Source organism: Equus asinus, chromosome 20 (assembly GCF_041296235.1).
Source record: "Equus asinus isolate D_3611 breed Donkey chromosome 20, EquAss-T2T_v2, whole genome shotgun sequence".
In the NCBI taxonomy this organism is placed as follows: Eukaryota; Metazoa; Chordata; class Mammalia; order Perissodactyla; family Equidae; genus Equus; species Equus asinus.
In genome coordinates, this window is record NC_091809.1 from 88,537,382 (window position 1) to 88,555,764 (window position 18,383).

At 41.4% G+C, this 18,383-nt stretch overlaps 1 protein-coding gene across 2 annotated transcripts; it reads left to right on the forward strand.

Annotated features, from left to right (window-relative positions):
• Positions 1-1,031: 1,031 nt before the first annotated feature.
• Positions 1,032-17,650, forward strand: TRIM6 (tripartite motif containing 6). 2 transcript variants are annotated; one of them, XM_014839654.3, is made up of 10 exons: positions 1,032-1,392; positions 3,719-3,881; positions 4,781-4,858; positions 9,227-9,716; positions 10,220-10,315; positions 11,001-11,231; positions 13,767-13,789; positions 15,154-15,254; positions 15,543-15,569; positions 15,796-17,650. In XM_014839654.3, the coding sequence occupies exons 4-10, from the start codon at positions 9,285-9,287 to the stop codon at positions 16,356-16,358; spliced, it is 1,473 nt and encodes a 490-aa protein (XP_014695140.1). In that variant the 5' UTR covers positions 1,032-1,392; positions 3,719-3,881; positions 4,781-4,858; positions 9,227-9,284; the 3' UTR covers positions 16,359-17,650. The 2 variants fall into 2 exon arrangements, with proteins under 2 accessions (XP_014695140.1, XP_070346977.1); XM_070490876.1 differs by lacking the exons at positions 3,719-3,881; positions 4,781-4,858.
• The last annotated feature ends 733 nt before the right edge of the window (positions 17,651-18,383 follow it).

Consider the following 18,383-nt stretch of genomic DNA (forward strand, 5'->3'; position numbering starts at 1 on the left):
AACATCTCAGTCCCCTTGGAGCAGGAAGTTTGGCCTTTCTTTTCTTCTCAGAATTGCTGTGCCATTGAAACCCTATAGTTACAGTTCCCAGGCTTTAGAAGCTTTGCATGTATTCATAAGGACCTAAAAACAAACATTTATGCTCTCAGCTACATAGGTTAAAATTACAGATATAATTGTAAATTTTATCTATAATTTCAGATTGATAATTTTTAACGATCTTTTTGCAAAATACGCCATTATGATGCCAAGTGGTTATCTTTATTCACTTGTATAACTTTAGATATTTTTCTTTATTTACACATTTTAATTAACATATTAATATAGAATACAGGTGTGTTATTAAACAGACGATATCAGAAAACTAAAGCGAAGACACTTTACAAAGGCAATTTCTGGGCTTCAAGTGGCCCCCAAGGCCTCAGAATTTGCTGTTCATCAGGTAAGCGGTACAGCTCCCAACTGCCTGACCCGGCACTGGCGACCACACCCCTGGAGCGCCGGACCTAAGCTGCACTGGACAAATTGGGCCTATCGGCCGTATCTCCTCCTCCCCTCGCCCCGCCTCTTTGCCCTGGAGTCTCTCGGCTTTGGTAGAGGCGGGGGCAGCTGCAATCCTCGGCTCTGATCCAGGCCGCCGCTCCAGGTGAGTGAGCAAATCCATTTTCTGGCGGGCCATCGCTGTCGCGCACTAGTACTGAGAGTTTGACCCTCCCTACCAGTTGGAATGTGGGGTTCGCGAGTGAAGGAAGAGTGAGGGAGACCTCTGGAGTTTTGAGTTGACTCAAGTTTGGGAAGGGAGCACAGAAGGGGCACTTTTGGAGCTAGGAGTAGTTTGTGTAAAGGGCAATGGTAGTTAAACCCTGAATCTGGGAGCTAAAGGATGTAGGGGAGGCAGCTCCGGAAGTTTTGTTGAGGAATGACGGCAAACCACGAGACTGGCCTGGATTCAGAGGTCAGTGACCCCCTCCCCCCCCAGCTCCAGCCTTTCCGCTCCAGGAAGTGAGCACCGTTTATCCTCCACCCCAGGAGGCCTGATTCCTCCCAGGGACGGTTGGGAGATGAGCCTTGTGCGGTCAGCCGGACCTGCTGCGTCTCTTCCAAGGCCGGGGCTGGCTGAGGAGCCCTGCCTTTTGGGAAGAGAGGGAGAGTTCGGAAAAAGATCAACGAGGGAGCGCCCGCTCTTCCTTAGAATCTGTTTAAAACTCCTTGGTTTCCTCTAGACGGCTTTGAGCACCCGATGCTGTCACATTTGGAGCTGCTCTGGCTTCTGGTTACTTCTCTGTGCCTGTCACAGAGAGAAGTCTGCCGTTCTATGAGTGAGCCACTTGTCACTTTTGGCAGAGGCGACAGGGCAAGAGATGAAGTCCCAACTCTTTCTCAGAGCTTATGGTATGGATTATTTTATCTTTATTTCTTTTTCATCCTCACCGCAAATGAGCTCAGTGAGATTAGGGACAATGCTTAATCAGTCAGTTCATCAAGACAGAAACGTGTGGTTAAGGGCAAGTAGCTGCCGCCAGCCTGCCTGTGTTCAAAGTCTGGCTGTGACCCTTGGAGGCTGTGTGACCCCCACTTGTACTTGACCTCTTTGAACTTCAGTTTCTTCTATCTATAAAATCGACAGAGTAATGTTTATATCCTAGAGTTTGGGTGAGGATTAAGTGACACAGAGGTTTAAACACACGGGAGAGTGCCTGACACATAGTAAATACTCAAAATTTTTAAATTGTTGTTATTGACAGACTCAATGCCTCGCTTAAAAAAATGCAGAATCAACACAATTTTTGAAAGAATAGAGTAAGGAATAAAATATGTTAATGCGCTGTGATAAAGGGGAATAGGACTACTTCTGACGTCTAAACAAGTTAAAAATACAATAGTTTTAAAATTAGGAATTACAAATGTAATATCACAACTTGAGAGAACAACCAAAAATGATAAGAATTTTATGATCTGTCCTAAAAAAAAATCCTCAGTTAATGGATTATCTAACACTCAGGGAGAAAAATATCTGTGCAGGACAATATTTTAATTAATTTGCGAAGTTATTAAATCATTAGTTTTGAATTCATGGGGTAGTGATTCTTTTTGAAGTGAAATTTGAAAAATACTTGAAGCTGATCATGTTCCAATTTGACTATTTATTGACTGCATCCTATTAGATAAACGATTCTAGACAATAAAGTAGAATATAACCCTACTCAAAGGCAAAAAATATTATTTCGAAAGCACAAGAAGCCCAACTCACTTATGAATGCACTTGCTACCTATTTAGGTTTTTACTCCATTTTCACTAGAGCTCCCAGCTGGGGGGCAGTCCTGCCCATGTTTTCTCACATTCATTCTGATCCCCCAGCCTGGACCAGCCTTTAATATCCCCTGCCCAGTCGGTGACGTTTATTCTGAAAGCTGTTTGGATATTGAGTCGTGAGCTTCCATTCTAATACAGTCATATGCCTAAGACGGTCTAATTCTAATACCTGTAGATGCTACAGATCTAAATATCAGTCCATTCTCTGCCTCCTCTCCCCACACTTTCTAGCTATTTTGCACTCTAAATTGCGTCCTCTTGGGAAGAAAGCTCCCTTATTGAAAGCAGTGCTTCTGAAGCCCTACTGTGCATACATATCAGTTGGAGATCTTGTTAAAGTGTAGATACTGAACTTGTCCTGGTAAGAGCAAGACATTGTGCATAAAGAGCTCCATTGGATGCCCATGCTGCTAGTTAGAAGACCACATGACCCTCTTTATTCAGGCATTCACTTCTGATTTAACTGTTCCCACCTGGCCATGAATTTGGCTTCTTTCATTTGCTAATTTTATCCACAAGGCTCTAGGACCTCAGGCTCTGGGAGCTGCACTCCACACAGCCAGACTGGCATCTCTTAGCCTATCCACACTGTTCTTGAGACATGGCCTCAGTCGGAGACTCAGTCGGCCTTCTATGTCTCCTCTGGGCTATGCTCAGCAGCAGCAGCCGATGGTCAAGGGCCTGCTGGTACCTGGGCAAGGGTTACTCAAACTCTTGCTAACTGTCTGTTCCCCTTCACAATTTCTTCCTTTCTCCAGGCTTATCTTTATACCCTTTGACAAGAGACATTAACTTTTACATAATGTTTTCTGTTCCAGAATCTTTCTCTGTCTTGAATATGTAAAGTAGTGCAGTAAATGGAAAAGAAATATAGAGATATAATGGGGCCACGTAGATAATTTTAAATTTTCTAGTGGCTTCATTAAAAGTTAGAAGAAACAGGTGAAATTGATTTTAATATATTTTATTTAACTAGCATCCAAAATATTATTAGAACGTGCAATCAGTATAAAAAAACTATTAATGAGATATTTCAGATTATTTTTTCTTATTAAATCTTTGAAATCTGGTGTGTATTTTATACTTAAAACATCTTTTCTTTTTTCAAATTTTATTTATTTATTTATTTATTTATTTATTTATTTATTTATGAGGAAGTTTGGCCCTGAGCTAACATCTGTTCCTAATCTTCCTCTTTTTGCTTGAGGAAGATTGTCACTGAGCTAATATCTGTGCCAGTCTTCTTCTATTTTATGTGGTATGCCTCCACAGTGTGGCTTGACTAGCAGTGCTAGGTCCACACCAGGGATCTGAACCCATGATTCCCAGGCTGTCAAAGTGAAGTGTGCACACTTAACCACTATACCACCATGCTGTCCGCTAACACATCTTATTTTCAACTAGCCAAATTTCAGGTGCTCAATAACCACATGAAGCTGCCATATTTGACAACACAGTTCTAATCTGTGCTTGGAAGAAGATCAGAAAGCCCTGACTTCGATTTTCCTCATTGCATTTCTTCTTTGTTTTGATTTTGTCAGCTCTAATGAGTTATAATTTATATCTAGTAAGTCATCAATTTTAAGCATATAATTCTGAGTTTTGACATGTATACAGATGTGTAACCACCAGCACAATCATGATATATAAAGGGCATTTCTATCACCCCCAAAATTTCCTTGACCCTTTGTAATTCATCTTCTCACAGCCCAGGTCCTGGGATCCACTAATCAGCTTTCAAATAGAAATTTTCAAATTTCTATATTTCAAATAAACCAAGTGTAGCTTTGTCTTTTCTAGGATTTCATATAAATGGAATCATATAGTAACTTATCTTTTCTGTCTGGCTTCTTTCACCTTGCATAACGCTTTTGGGATTTATTTTGAGATTTATCTTGTGTGTTGTATGTATCAGTAGTTACATTTTATTATTTGGTAATGTGCTATTGTTTGGATATACCACGCTGTGCTTGTTCATTTGCCAGTTAATGGTTTTTATGGATTATTTCCAGTTTTTGACTATTAACAAAGGTTATCAATCATTGGTCCAATTTCTTAAAAAAAACAGGCTCATCAGGGTGTCTATTTCTTCTGGTGTGAGTTTTGGTAAATTGTACCTTTTAAGAATTGGTCCATTTCATCTAGGTTATCAAATTTATGGGCAGAGTTGTTCATAGTAGTCCTTTATTATACCTTTAATGTCCGTGGGATCTGTAGTGATGCTCCCCTTCCATTTCTGATATTAGTAATTTGAGTCTTTTCTCTTTTATTCTTAGTTAGCCTGACTAGAGGTTTATAGGTTTTATTGATCTTTTCAAATTCAATTATTTTTAACCTTAATAATTTCATAAAATAGCACATTTGTTTCCATTGTGATGCCCCAGTGCCAACATTAAGTTTATAAGCTCAGCAGTAAGTTATAATTTTAATTCCACTGTGAAGTTAATTGCTCATCTTTTGTGTTAGGTGCAGTGCTGGGCTCTGGGATACATGGAAAATCAGGAGAGACTGGGCCTCTGCCCTCAGAAGCCTAATTTCACACAGGTAATAGACACTCATAGTATAGTGTGCTAAGTGAGGTTATGTAGGTGTGTTAGGAGATGTTAGCAAATCAACTAAGTGCGCATTTCCCATAGGTGTGATTAATTTGGTTAAATGCCAGTGTCTCAGATGATAAGTAAATACTTTTGTAATACCAAGTAGTTGCTCAGTTTTCATTAATTGTTAACAATGTTATTCTGTACCCTTTATGGAGAAGAGGAATATATTCAAATCCTGGATCTACCACTTGGACCAATTACCTAACCTCTCTGGCCCTCAGTTTATACAATTATAAAATGGAGTAGAAGGGGCACTCAGTATTGTTATAAAGAATTACTGAGTTGTTGCATGCAGAATAATTAGATTATTGCCCGGTACGTAGCAGGCTTTCAAGAAATACTTAGTGTTAACATTGCTGTTATGGAACAGGGCAAAGCTGATGAATGTGTCCAGTACATGCAAAAGCACCAGAGTGCACTAGGTGGCAGCACTGAGGTCCCATTTTTCAGCTCTAAATCTCTAGCAATGCTCTATATTCGCCCTGTTCAGCTGTGCTGTGTCTCACAGAGCATTTTTTCTTAGTTTTGGACACTTTCTCACCCTTTCTTCTGAAAGGCCCTATTGTTACTGACAGGCATTTGATGTTTTTTATCCTATCAGGCCCTCAAGAAGGGAAAATTGGTGCAAATTACAGGACTTTGTGTTCTTAAATTATGCCCACACTGACGGTGTTGAACATCAGTGTACATCTGCCTTTACTGGAGGACAAGTCAAAGAAAAATTATGGAATTACACCTTCTCTCAGCTGCCCTGTGGCCTATCCTACACGTGAAGGTCATAACTCTGACCAGGGCTAGTGTGCCTTCAATTAGGCAGTGCATCTGTGAGCTGGCTCATGTTTAGTGGCCCTAATAAGACTCCAGCTAAGCAAGCAAAGCGAATGGCTTCCAATGAAAGTGATTCAATGTTGGAACAGTAAAAATAAATAAATAAATAATAGAAAATGTCTAAAAAAATTCTCAGTGTGATTTAAGGCAACAGTAATATAATTTAACAACTGAAAACTTCCAAGAATAAGAATAAAGATGTTTTTCAATAAGGACATCTATTTTAATTCAGCACAGAAAAAAGTAAAGTTAGAGTAAGTCCCAGCATCTCTAGTTGTCTAGTTAGAGAAGCTCCGAGCTTTCTTAACTGGCCCTTGAGCCAGGCACACGGAAACTACTGGGTCAGGTCCAGCTTTCTCACATTGTCCTTAAATGCCATCATATTAAATCTTGTTATGAATTGAGATAGTGGGTTTTTCTCATAGGTCTAAAAGAAGAAGATATGAAAAGGGGTGAGAAAGTGATTCATTCATTCTTAAAACTAATATTTATATAGAGCTCTCCATCTACCAGACCTCGGTCTATCCCCAGTAAAAATACTGAAGAGGCCCACTTCCTCATGGTGAGTGGGAAGAGCACTGAAGATCGAAAGGAGTAACAGTGTAAGTGTAGTGATAACTAGTTTTTATTGAGAATATTTTACACATTGGCACGGATAATTATTGCAACTGCACTATGAGCGAGGAATTGATTTCAGTACACACAAAAGATTAGACCATATCTCAGATCGGGAATTACTGCAGTGTTCCAGAACAAGAGACTGGTAAATTCACGATTAAGAACTGGGTCTACATTACTCTAGAGCCACTGCCGTCTCTTCTGCCCCACACTGCCAGGGAAAAGGGGCAGCCTGAGTCCCTGGGATGTGCCGCCTGGAATGAAGCAGAATTAGACTGCAGAAGGAGCCTGCAGATAACTTAGGAGGAGCTGTAGGATATCTTTAAATGCGGAGAAGGAGGAGAATGCCGTGCTGAATCAGTACAGCCAAAACATGAGACAAGCACCAGTCAGGATCTGGATAGAAAGAAGCTGAGCCACTTTGTGACCTGAGTGCCTTGCAGGTGGCGTGGGTGACATGAAGAAAACATTCTCTCCCTTTAAGAACCAGATGGGCCACTGTATTAGGGTGGTTAACAACCTGAGATTTGGAATTGCATAAAACTAGATTAGAATCTTCACTTTGTCACTTATTTACTCTGAGACTTTTGGTAATTAAATATCTTAAGAAATACACTTTTCATATTTGTAAAATAGGTGTTATTAAACTTACCTGATAGAATTACTGTAGGATTAGATTATATAATGCCTGTAAGAGATCAGCATTGCCTAGCACATGACTATCATAAAACGGCATCTATGATGATTTTCTGCCTTCCTTCCACTATTCCTTGAAACAAATACCTTCCTGCAGACATGTATGTTTGCATTAATAATCGTTGTCTTTGGCTATGTCTTCAAAAATGAATTTGTTTCCTATTGGGAGTCTAAATGGTACCTTGAAGAGTATTTATTTCATTCATCATTGTCTCCCCATACCAACTATAGCACTATGCTTAACTCTGAGATCCTCCCCCATAGCATGCCTTGTGTGAAAGCTGTGAGGTTGAGAGCACCCTGAATTAGAAGTCACAAGGTAGCCTCCCTCTCTTCTTTTGTCCCTCTTATACAATTTTGTTTATTGATGTATAGTTCACATACCATAAAATTCACCCTTTAAAGGTATAGAGTTTAATGTTTTTCTTGGTATAATCACAAAGCCATTCAGCCAGCATCACTATCTAATTCCAGCATATTTTCATCAACCCCAAAGGAAACCTCAAACGCATTAGCAATTTCTCCCCATTCTCTCTCCCACCAGCCCCCGGCAACTGCTGATCTACTTCCTGTATCTATAGATTTACCTACTCTGCACATTTCTATGAATGGAATTATATAGTGTGTGTTTTTGTGTGTCTGGCTTCATTCACTTAGCATAGTGTTTTCAAGGTTGGTGCGTGTTGTAGCATGTATTGATACTTCATTCCTCCCTTCCCCTCATTTTTATCCTTTTCTCCCATTAGTTATTCCAAAATACTTTCCCTAAATGCTGTAAGATCTCTTTGGTCCAGCCACCCCATCTGCCTACCTCTTCCTCAGGTCTTTTCTCTCTGGACTATCCTATCTCTAGAATATGTGTGGCCTCAACCACGCCACCTGTCTCCTCTCTCACTGACACAGGAGCCCCCTAAAGCTCCAGTCAAAGTTTATTAGGTAAAATTTTTTCATCAAATGGGAACTTTCCCATTTCCATATCCCAAAGCACTGAGTCTGTGCCTGACGTTTACCAGCCTTACCACTGACTATCTTTTGTTAAAGTTATGAGGTTGAGGACAGAGCTTTAAACAATGACCCTGGACATATTCAGTTATGCCAACTCTATGACTTAGGAGATGTGTGTTTTTCTAAAGTCACTTAGTGTCTTTATTTCTTTATTAAAGGACCCAAAATTCTTATTTATTCAGTTTTCCTTCAGGGATAAGGAAAGCAGGTGAATGTGACATCTAAATCACAATTGGTTTCATAAAAGTGTTAGTTGTGAAACTCTTACCTTGCGTCATTGTGGTTGATGTTGTATCTTTGGGTTTTTCTGGGAAGGTGACCATGAGCGATGAAAGGGCTCTGTGTGGAGCAGAGCTGTTAGAAGGTGGAAGTTTCTTCACAATAAATGATGCCTCGGATCTTGGAGATTAGATACTGGAGAGCAACACCAGAGTGATGGCAAAGAGATGAACAAGCTCATGAGAAAGGTCTAATCATTTATAGAGGGCTGAGGAGGTTCTAGATTTTTATTCCTGAGGAGTTGAGGACCTGTGTGTTGGGTACTGTGCTAGATTCTGAGGGTATGGTAACAAAGAAAATGGGTCTCTGATCTCATGGAGCTTATATTCTAGTGGGAGGATTAAGACAATTAAATATACATATTAGGTGGTGATAAGAAAAGCAGGTAAGTATACAGAGAGTGATTGTATGGGTGGCCATGCTTTAGTTAGGCTCGACAGCAGACCCTTCTGATAAGGGAACATGCAAGGAGAGAGTTGAATGAAGTCAGAGAGTCATGCAGATATCAGGATGAAGGGTCTTCCTTGCAGCAGGAACAGCAAGTGCAAAAATACCAAGGCAGCAGTGTATTTTGGTGCTTTTAACATTGAGGCTGTGTTTTGGTGGGCTGGGAAAAGGTCAAATAGATGGTGGTGCAAATAGGCCACTCCTCTCCAGGGCCTCAGTTTGTCCCTGCATCTAATAGGAGTAAAAGGAAATCATAATCATTGTACTAATGCAAGTGCAAATTGATGTCTGCTATGAGCTGGGGTAAAGAATGTGTTTGAAGTTAGAATGAGCAGCCCTGTTACCTCAGGGGTCTCCCCTCTTTATTCAGGACAATCAGCCTCCCAGCTTTCTCCCTCATTTCTTACCCTGATCCTTTTTTGTTTGCCCGTCTACCCAGGATTCTGTAAGCAGAGAGCACCTTAGCAGTCAGGGCTGGGTGGGCAGGAGCCAGAAGAATGGCCACAATGACTTCAGCAGTACTGGTGGACATACGAGATGAGGTGACCTGCCCCATCTGCCTGGAGCTCCTGACAGAACCTGCGAGCATAGACTGTGGCCATAGCTTTTGCCAAGCCTGCATCACAAGGATCAGCAAGGAATCGATGATCAGCCAAGAAGGGGAGAGCAGCTGTCCTGTGTGCCAGAGCAGCTACCAGCCTGGGAATCTGCGGCCTAATCGGCACCTGGCCAACATAGCAGAGAGGGTCAGAGAGGTGGTGTTGGGCTCTGGGAAGCAGCTGAAGGTGAATCTTTGTGCACATCATGAAGAAAAACTCCAGCTCTTCTGTAAGGAGGATGGGAAGCTAATTTGCTGGCTCTGTGAGCGCTCTCAGGAGCACCGTGGTCACCACACGTTCCTCATGGAGGAGGTTGCCCAGGAGTACCAGGTAAAAGACCAGGAAGAAGGGAAGGCAGGGAGGAGGAGACTTCCTCCCTTAGCAGGAGATTTCAACTTCATGCTCTAATCTAATTTCTTGGTAATCCTCCCATTTAGCTAGAGGAATGAACCTAGAAAATGCCTCCCTGGCCAAGAGTAGAGACTTCGTCCCTTTCTGGCTGCTCAAATCAGCTCTACATGGCCTTATGAGTAGAGGATACCACTGGGGGCAAATAATGGGCTTGGTGGATTGGGTGTGGGGGATATGTTGGCAATGAGGGTAAAGGAGTTAAAGTGCTACATGACTAGGTTCTTTCCCCAAAGGAAAGAGAATCAGCCTGTTCCCATTGGTGTCAATTCTCCATATATTAAAGATACTTTGGCCTCTCAGTTTTTCATCCCAGGGTAGGACAGGCTTCTGAGGTCAGCATAATCTCTACCCTATTCATTCTACGTCTAGGCACTGAAATAATTTAACACTTTGCCTTGCTTGACTTGATGTGTTTCTTCCAGGAGAAGTTCCAAGAGTCTCTGAAGAAGCTGAGGCAAGAGCAGCAGGAAGCTGAGAAACTAAAAGCTGTTATTAGAGAGAAGAGGGTATCCTGGAAGGTAAGAGAGATTCTCCCTGAAGGTGTCCTGGGACAGGAATCAGGGCAGGGTATGGGAGCCAAGCGCAAAGGAGACCTGGTCTTCTCTGTTCCCTGATTTGGCCAGAAGAGCTTCCCTTTGCCTAGTCCTTCACTGCAACCCTTCCAGACAAGGGTATTGTTCTGGTGTAGGATGAGGGACAAAGAAAGGGGAGTTAGAAAATGAACATATCAAAAGAGAATCCAGGTTTTTGAAGACAACCACTTAGGAGAGGAACGACGACCATTGGCATCCCCTAATTCCTGATTCTGGACCTTATTCTGCAGTTCAAGATCTGAATCTTCCTAGAAAGACAGGTTAGGCCAGGCCAATCATTCCTACCTCAATACTTAAAACTGGAATGGGAGGCTGATGCAGAGGCATGAGAAGCCAAGAGGCTGCCTGGAATCTAAACCTCACCCAGGAATCATGATCTCTATCTAGGAAGACTAGATAAGGCAGCCTGGGGCTCATGGTCTGGGAAGAGCTGAAGGGAAAATAGAAGAGGGAAAGAACAGGTTCTGTAGGACTTACTCCCCCATTTACTCCCCCTCTCCCATTGAGACCAGGCCGGAAAAGCAGTGCTGAGCCTGTCTCCCCCATCCCTTATAGAGGAGACCCTCAGCTCAACCAACTAGCAGCCTCTTTCTCTTCCGTGTTCCTGAAGAATCAGATGGAACCCGAGAGACACAGGATTCAGTCACAGTTTAATCAATTGAGAAGCATCCTGGACAAAGAGGAGCAGCGGCAACTGAAAAAGCTGGAGGAGGAGGGGAGGAAGGGGCTGAGTATTATAGAAGAGGCTGAGGATGAGCTGGTCCACCAGAGCCAGTCGCTGAGAGAGCTCATTTCCGATCTTGAGCGTCGGTGTCAGGGGTCAACAATGGAACTGCTACAGGTGAGACTCTTGCAGGAGCCCCCAGTCGGAGAGTCAAGGCAAAGAGAGACTAACGTTTTTTCCCTTCTGATATGGGGCTGATATCGTGATGGGGGCAAGAATAATTCTTTGACCGTGTAGTGCCTCTTCCTTATTAAACTGTGTGGAGGTCACAGGTAAAGCATGGGATAATTAAAAGTACAAATGCTAAGGGGATGTCTCATTTTTTATTTATTATTTATAAAGGATGGTCCAAAAGTTCGTTTGGTACTTTGGAGAAGATTTATTGCATCCAATGATGCTCTATAGCAGCGTTTCTCGATCTTAGCACTATTGACATTTTAGGCTGGAAAATTCTTTGGTCCGAGGGCCTGCCATGTACATTGTAGTCTGTCAGCAGCATTCCTGGCTTCTACCTAATAGATGCTAGTAGCACTCCCTAACTATGACAACCAAAAATCCTCCAGACATTGCCAAATGTCACTGGAGGGAACATATCCTTTCTTCTCCTCTTGAGCATCACTGGCCATTAGGCCTTTTGTCTCTGATGCCTTGTTGGGATTTGACAGGTACTTTTCACCTAGTTGGTCACAGGCAAACATACCAAGCTCAAGTTCTTAGAGATTCGTTATGTAATCACCAGCCCTTCTTTGCTTTCACTCTTCTCTGGGGCAGAAACATTTAAAATGTTGTAGTAGAAGTTTGAACAGACCTTTTGAGGCACAAAGAAGACTGGGCTCTGGTCTATGGAGTGTGTGTGTTTAGGTTTGGAGAGTGCAGGGTGTCAAGTCTAGAGAGATTTGATGGAGGAGCTTGAACTGAGGTTGAAATCTGAGCAGTGGTTTTCTCTGTAGAGTGAGTAGTGTGACCATGAAGTGGAAGCAGGATGTACCTTATGACATCCTATAACTTTCAGGCTGTTTCTTATTTTCTGTTTATCTTCTTGCTTTCTTCTTGCTCCCCCTTTACCATTGGAATAATCACTTCTTTATTCTTGGGCCCTAGTGTTAGGGGCATGTTGTAGTTACTTTCCACCTGTTGGAGCTTTTCCTCATTCACTGCTTCTGGTTTCACATCTTCATTTTACTCTTCTTAACCTTGTTCCTCATCTTTGATTTGGATTACCCTAACCTTTTCTCCTTCCCTTTCTTCTTCTAGCCCCTCCACAGGCTCCTTGAACTGTAAAAATTGCTCCATAAGTGCAAAAGGATCATCAATTTATATCACTAGTCCAGGCACCTGCCTAAACTCTCACACTTGTTAGTATGCTGCCCAAGGGACATTTTAACTTAGTGTTATCTCAGAGCCAATTTTTCCAGAACTTGCCTATCATAGACACATTCTTTCTTCTCTTTTCCGTATCTGTATGACATTGTTGCCCATTAAGATTGGATAGCTGGATGCAAGCCCACAGCTTTCAAATTTCAAAATGTGAACCCTGAGAATAAAGCTAACATAAGAGAAAAATAGCCATGAAATAGCATCCTAATTTCATCTTTTGAGTTCCTCAGTACAGCTATGCCTTAAGATTGATATAATCTTGGATATTTGGTGTAAGTTGATACATCCACCAACTCTATCACTTTCAGTATTCAAGCCAGTTTGATTTGTGTTTCTGTCAAATGCATCCAAAAATAGTCCCAACACAGAGAAAATAGTCATTCCTGTATTATATCTATCGGACCATCAGCCTTTCCTCAGAGTCATTGAGGCATATAGAGCAGAAGTTAGGGAGATGAAATAGGAGGCCGTAAGGCAGTTCTACTCAAATGAGGCAGGCAGTGGCAGTAATGGCAGTGAACAGCAAGTGGCTAAAAGAAGTCAAGGGTGTGAAATGGATGGGCTTGGACTAAGTTGAGACAGCAGGGTGAATATAAGGTAGTTTTTAGGACAGTACTTTGTCTAAATTTGGTGATGAATGGATGCTTGTTTCATTGAGGAAGGTGGAAGATAACAGAGGACACCTCATGGCTGCATGAAAGGTAAGTTTTCTTTTCAACATCTTGAGTCAGTGGGGCCTGTAGCTCATTTGCTGGGGTATATATGAGAGCTCTCAGCAGAAGTACAGATTTGGGAATCATCAACGCGTGTGCATTAAAATCAAGAAAAATAGATGAAGTCAGTAAAGGTAGCTTAGAGGGTTGGAGGAGGTAAGGTTTGAGAAACAACCATATTTAAGGCCCTTGTATCCTCAGCATCAGAGAATGTAAGCAGCTCTAGGACAGGAATTATGACTTAATCATGTGAGATTCTCTAGGGCCAGGCACAATGCCTAGCAAATAATAGATGATGTGCGTATATAACGTTATATATACATGCTTGACTGTAAAAACAAAGGTATTGTGAATGAATTAATCATCTCCCGACATCTCTAAATGATATCTTAGGGACAGTCTGCTCTGACTTCTTATCTCTACTTTATGGTCTCCATACTGGGGCCATCTTTATTCCCATGATATCACAGGGTGGTTGGGATGGGTTGAGGAACATGGTTGAGGCTGTATTAGAGGACAAGGCCTATTACTCCTTGGTTTAACCTGTCTCTTTCCTCCCTAGGATGCGAGTGAAGTCACAGAAAGGTATGTGTAGGAGAATACAAAGTGATTTCCTTGGATTTACAAAAGATTCCTACACCCGTAGAGTTATCTTATGGTCAGTGGGGAAGGGAAAAAATGTCACGAGGCAGTGAAGATTTAGGACTGTGGTGTCTTGAGTTGCTCATCATGAGAACTTTTGGGTGCCCTCAAATAGAAGGACTGGCTTGGTTTCTATGGCAGGAGAATTTGGGTGGTGGAAGGCCCCAAATTGCAGAATAAAATTAAGATTAAAGAGTTGCAGTATCATTGATGCCCCCAGTGCTCCGTGATGGAACTCCTTTTCCACAAACCTCTGTACCTGCTTCCATCCCTGATTCCAGTAGTTTTTTGTCTGCCTCAAAATATACAGGGATTTTCTTTGCCCTGTGTATTTTATCAGAAGGAAATTTCCCATCTGCATCATTTGCTGATGTCCAAGAATCAGTTCCTGGGACATCTGCCTTAAATTTCCCTTTTTCTCTTGGCTTTGAAACAGTCCATGGCTTGCTACTTAATTCTCCTCAGACTTCCATTTTTCTCAATTCCAGTAAAAACATAGACCTGAGGTCTTGAGAAGAGTGGTTTTGGCCCTGGCACAAAACATGTTCTCTTCTGGATCACGTACTCTGGGATCTCATACAGCAAGGAAGCATCTAAAGTTGCCCACACACCTGGTACCTTCAAGCACATAACAGACACATGAAATGTGAAGCCTTTTGTCCCTTCTTAAGTCTTCACTCTCGGTTTGGAGGTGAGGACGTCTCCTTTCTCCAGCTAACGTAATATTCCCAGAGACAGTGAATCATAAGATGCTAGTCTGAAGGCCTTTCTCCCTAGGACTCTGGGAGACCCTAAATCCTAAATTCACAGACTCTTCAGAAAAGACATCTTCACTTGATAGTCTCAAAGGCCCAGCAACAGGGTCCTAATGATCTGCCTGTCAACACAGACAGCTCTAGCCCCTCCTGGTAGCCACTCTAAGATGGCACTGACGTTTTAAGTATTTTGTATCTTTTTTAGAGGTAGCAAAGAATTTCCCAGCCATTATTTTATTTGAGTTTATACAATCTCTAGAAAGTAGAGGAAGAAGGGAAAATTATTGGATTTTACAAAAAATAACAAAACAAACAAACAAAAATGAGGCTTTGGGGGATTAAATCTTATCAAAATTTACACAGATGGTGAGAAGGTAGTGTTTAGTCCAGGTCTTCTGGCTCTAGTGTCAGGACTGTTTGCAGAATTGTGCTAGTTTTCTTCAGGAGAGTGTGTTGAAATTCATCAATGGGCTTGGGAGACGAAGGGGACAGAGGTGTTGGAGGAATCCAAGGTCAGCAGTATAGGAGATTCATAAGGTCTGTCATCTCTAGGAGTGAGTTCTGGACCCTGAAGAAGCCAGAAGCTCTCCCCACCAAGCTGAAGAGTGTGTTTCGGGCCCCAGATCTGAAAAAGATGCTGCGAGTGTTTAGAGGTGAGAGGATTCAGGGGACAGAGTTTGGATACAGGATTATTGTATGAGTAAGCAATAAGTAGAATAGAAGGTATAGTTGGTGTTTGGGAATAGTGGCAAAGAGAGAGATCAGAGGGGGTGGGACATAATGTGCTGAAGAAGGTGCAGTTCATATCTAAGGGGGAATGAAATGACCAGCTCATATCCTCGCAGAATTCCCTGCACACCACTTAGTGAGGTAAGGGGAGAGATATCAGACCTGAGACTGTTGGTTCTATGCATCCTGATTGACTCTTTCTATCAATGCAGAGCTGACAGATGTCCAAAGCTACTGGGGTAAGTAGAAACCATGGCTTCTTTGAGCTGACACATTCTTATCCTCTTTCACATGCTCCTCTCCAAACATACCCACACATAATCTCAGGTAGGGAGATGTTGATACCTACCCCCATCTCTCCAACACATAGTTCCAGTTCCTCCCACACTTCTGTTTGTTCTCTTCTCAGTGTCATAAGACCCATGTACCCATTCTCATCTGCTGACATCGTACCTTTTTTCACAGTGGATGTGACTCTGAATCCACACACAGCTAATTTAAATCTCGTCCTATCCAAAAACCGGAGACAGGTGAGATTTGTGGGTGCTCAGCTGTCTGGGTCCCGTCTGAAAGAGCACTATGACTGTGGTATCCTGGGCTCTCAACACTTCTCCTCAGGAAAACATTACTGGGAGGTAGATGTGGCCAAGAAGACTGACTGGATCCTGGGGGTGTGCAGTAATACAGAAGGACCTCCATTCTCTTTCAACCAGTTCATAAACAATCAGAACGTTTACTCCAGATATCAACCTCAAAGTGGATACTGGGTGATTGGGTTACATCATAAACATGAATATAGAGCCTATGAGGAATCTTCTGCTTCCCTGCTCCTCTCCATGATGGTGCCCCCTCGCCGCATTGGGATTTTCTTAGATTATGAGGCTGGCACCGTCTCCTTTTTTAATGTCACAAACCATGGCTTCCCCATCTACACCTTCTCTAAATATTACTTTCCTACTACCCTTTGTCCATATTTTAATCCTTGTAACTGTGTAGTCCCGATGACCCTGCGTCGCCCAAGCTCTTAAACGTTCTGTTCTCACCCACATCTGAGCAGTATCCTTTATTCTGAGACTTATCTGCACCTCAATCTCTCTCTTTTGCCCTTCTCTTTTTCTGCATTCTTACTTCTTTCCCTGTGAACATTTACTCATTGCTAGAGTGCACCCAGTGGTGATGGTGAGCATCCTTGATGAATTAATTACATATCTTGAAATGAGTAGGGGATAGTTTTCAACATTTTACCATTAAACGTGGTATTTGATAAAGATTTGTTTTGTTGATGCATGGGATCATTTTAGGAAGTTCTCCTCTATTAATTTGCTGTAAGTTTTTGTAGTGAATGGAAAACTGAATTTCAAGAGATATTGTCTCTGTAATTATTGAAATAATCGTGTCATTTTTCTTCTGTTATTGGAGTACATTCATTTGTTTTAATTTTTAAATCTAACACAAATTCTTGAAATAAATCACTAGTTTTCCCCAAATGCAATACTGGATTTGTTTTTGCTAATACACTGTTTAGGATTTGTTTTCATCTCTGTTTATGAAGGAAGTTGACCTGTAATTTTACATCATTGTAACATTGTTGTCAGGCTTTTATAAAATGCAATTAATGAGCAAAAAATCCTGTATTTTTGTATAAGTGTACATACAAGATTGAGTGCTAAATACTATTATACTGCTAATTTTGGTGACTTTAAATTCAAATTAAAGAAAGAGATTGGAACTTCAGTTTTCACTACAGCCTTCATAGATCTTAAAAATTTAAGGGTAGTAATTGAAAAAGTAAAACAAAAAATCTTCCAAATGCATTGAAGTGAAAAAAGGTGAAATGAAGAAAATGATCAATAAAGACTTTTCTCCCAGAATGGGAGGAAAATGTTAAGAGGAAATAATTAATATAAAGCACTTTTAGGTAGAGAATGATTTTTTCCAGCTTCTTCACTCCCCTTTTTCTTTATTATACTCTAACATGAACAGCTAGTGAATGAGTGTCTATCACTGATAGAAAGGTGCTGTATGCTTTTGGAGCCAACTGTAAAAGATGTTATGAGGTGGATGTGAGGGTGGAAGTGAATATCAAGGAGTTGACTAGAGATGGCCATCTGGCATGGTAGCCAAGAGCCACCAGTGGCTATTGAGCATTTCAAATATTACTATTCTGAATTGACATGTGCTGTAAGTGTAAAATGCACACCAGATTTTGAAGATTTAGTTCAAAAAATAATGTAAAATCTCTTATTAATAACTTTTATATTGTAGATTGCAATGATAATATTTTGAATATATTGGATTAAATAAAATATATATGAACTTCACGTGTTTTATTTCACTTTTTTATGTATATAGTAGAAATTTTAAAATTATATATGTGACTCACATTATATTTCTATTGGACAGCTCTTCTTGTAATGCAATTCCATCCCCAAGCGGGCCCTATTGTAAGGCAAGTATGTTCATCTCTACACAGACCCCTTACCCCTCTGAGGCATTTTTATAGATGGTAATGGCAGAGAGAAGAGGATCTCAGCATATCTAGAAATTTACAACTTGGAAGATCACAGAAAGGGATCATGGTTAGATAATGACTCTGCCTAGTCCTGCCTTTAGCCCTCAGTCTGTTTGACACTTGAAGTTTCTTCATGGTTTGAGGAAATACAGAAGTCTCCCCTTCCTTATCTGCAGTTTCACATTGCGCAGTTTCAGTTACCCACGGTGAACTAAGGTCGGGAAATATTGAATGAAATATTCCAGAAATAAACAATTCATGAGCTTTAAATTGCATGTCTTTCTGAGTAGTGTGATGAACTCTTATGCTGTCCTGCTCCATTCAGCCCAGGGTGTCAGTCATCCCTTTATCCAGGATAAGCATGCTGCATATGCTACCCACCCATTAAGCTCCTTAGGAAAAAACACAGTATATAAAGGATTCCGTACTATCACCAGTTTCAGAAAGGCCTCCACTGAGGGTCTCAGGACATATCCCCCTGCATATGAGGGAGAAGTACTGTACTAGTTTATCCTCAGGGCTCAGCTCTTGTATCTGGTGA

Bases quoted from the DNA above. Each gene is read 5' to 3' on its own strand.
- TRIM6 (XM_014839654.3), top strand. From the start codon at position 9,285: ATGGCCACAATGACTTCAGCAGTACTGGTGGACATACGAGATGAGGTG. The intron at 11,232-13,766 runs GTGAGACTCTTG...TTTCCTCCCTAG, and splicing joins CAACAATGGAACTGCTACAG to GATGCGAGTGAAGTCACAGA. The intron at 15,570-15,795 runs GTAAGTAGAAAC...CTTTTTTCACAG, and splicing joins AGATGTCCAAAGCTACTGGG to TGGATGTGACTCTGAATCCA.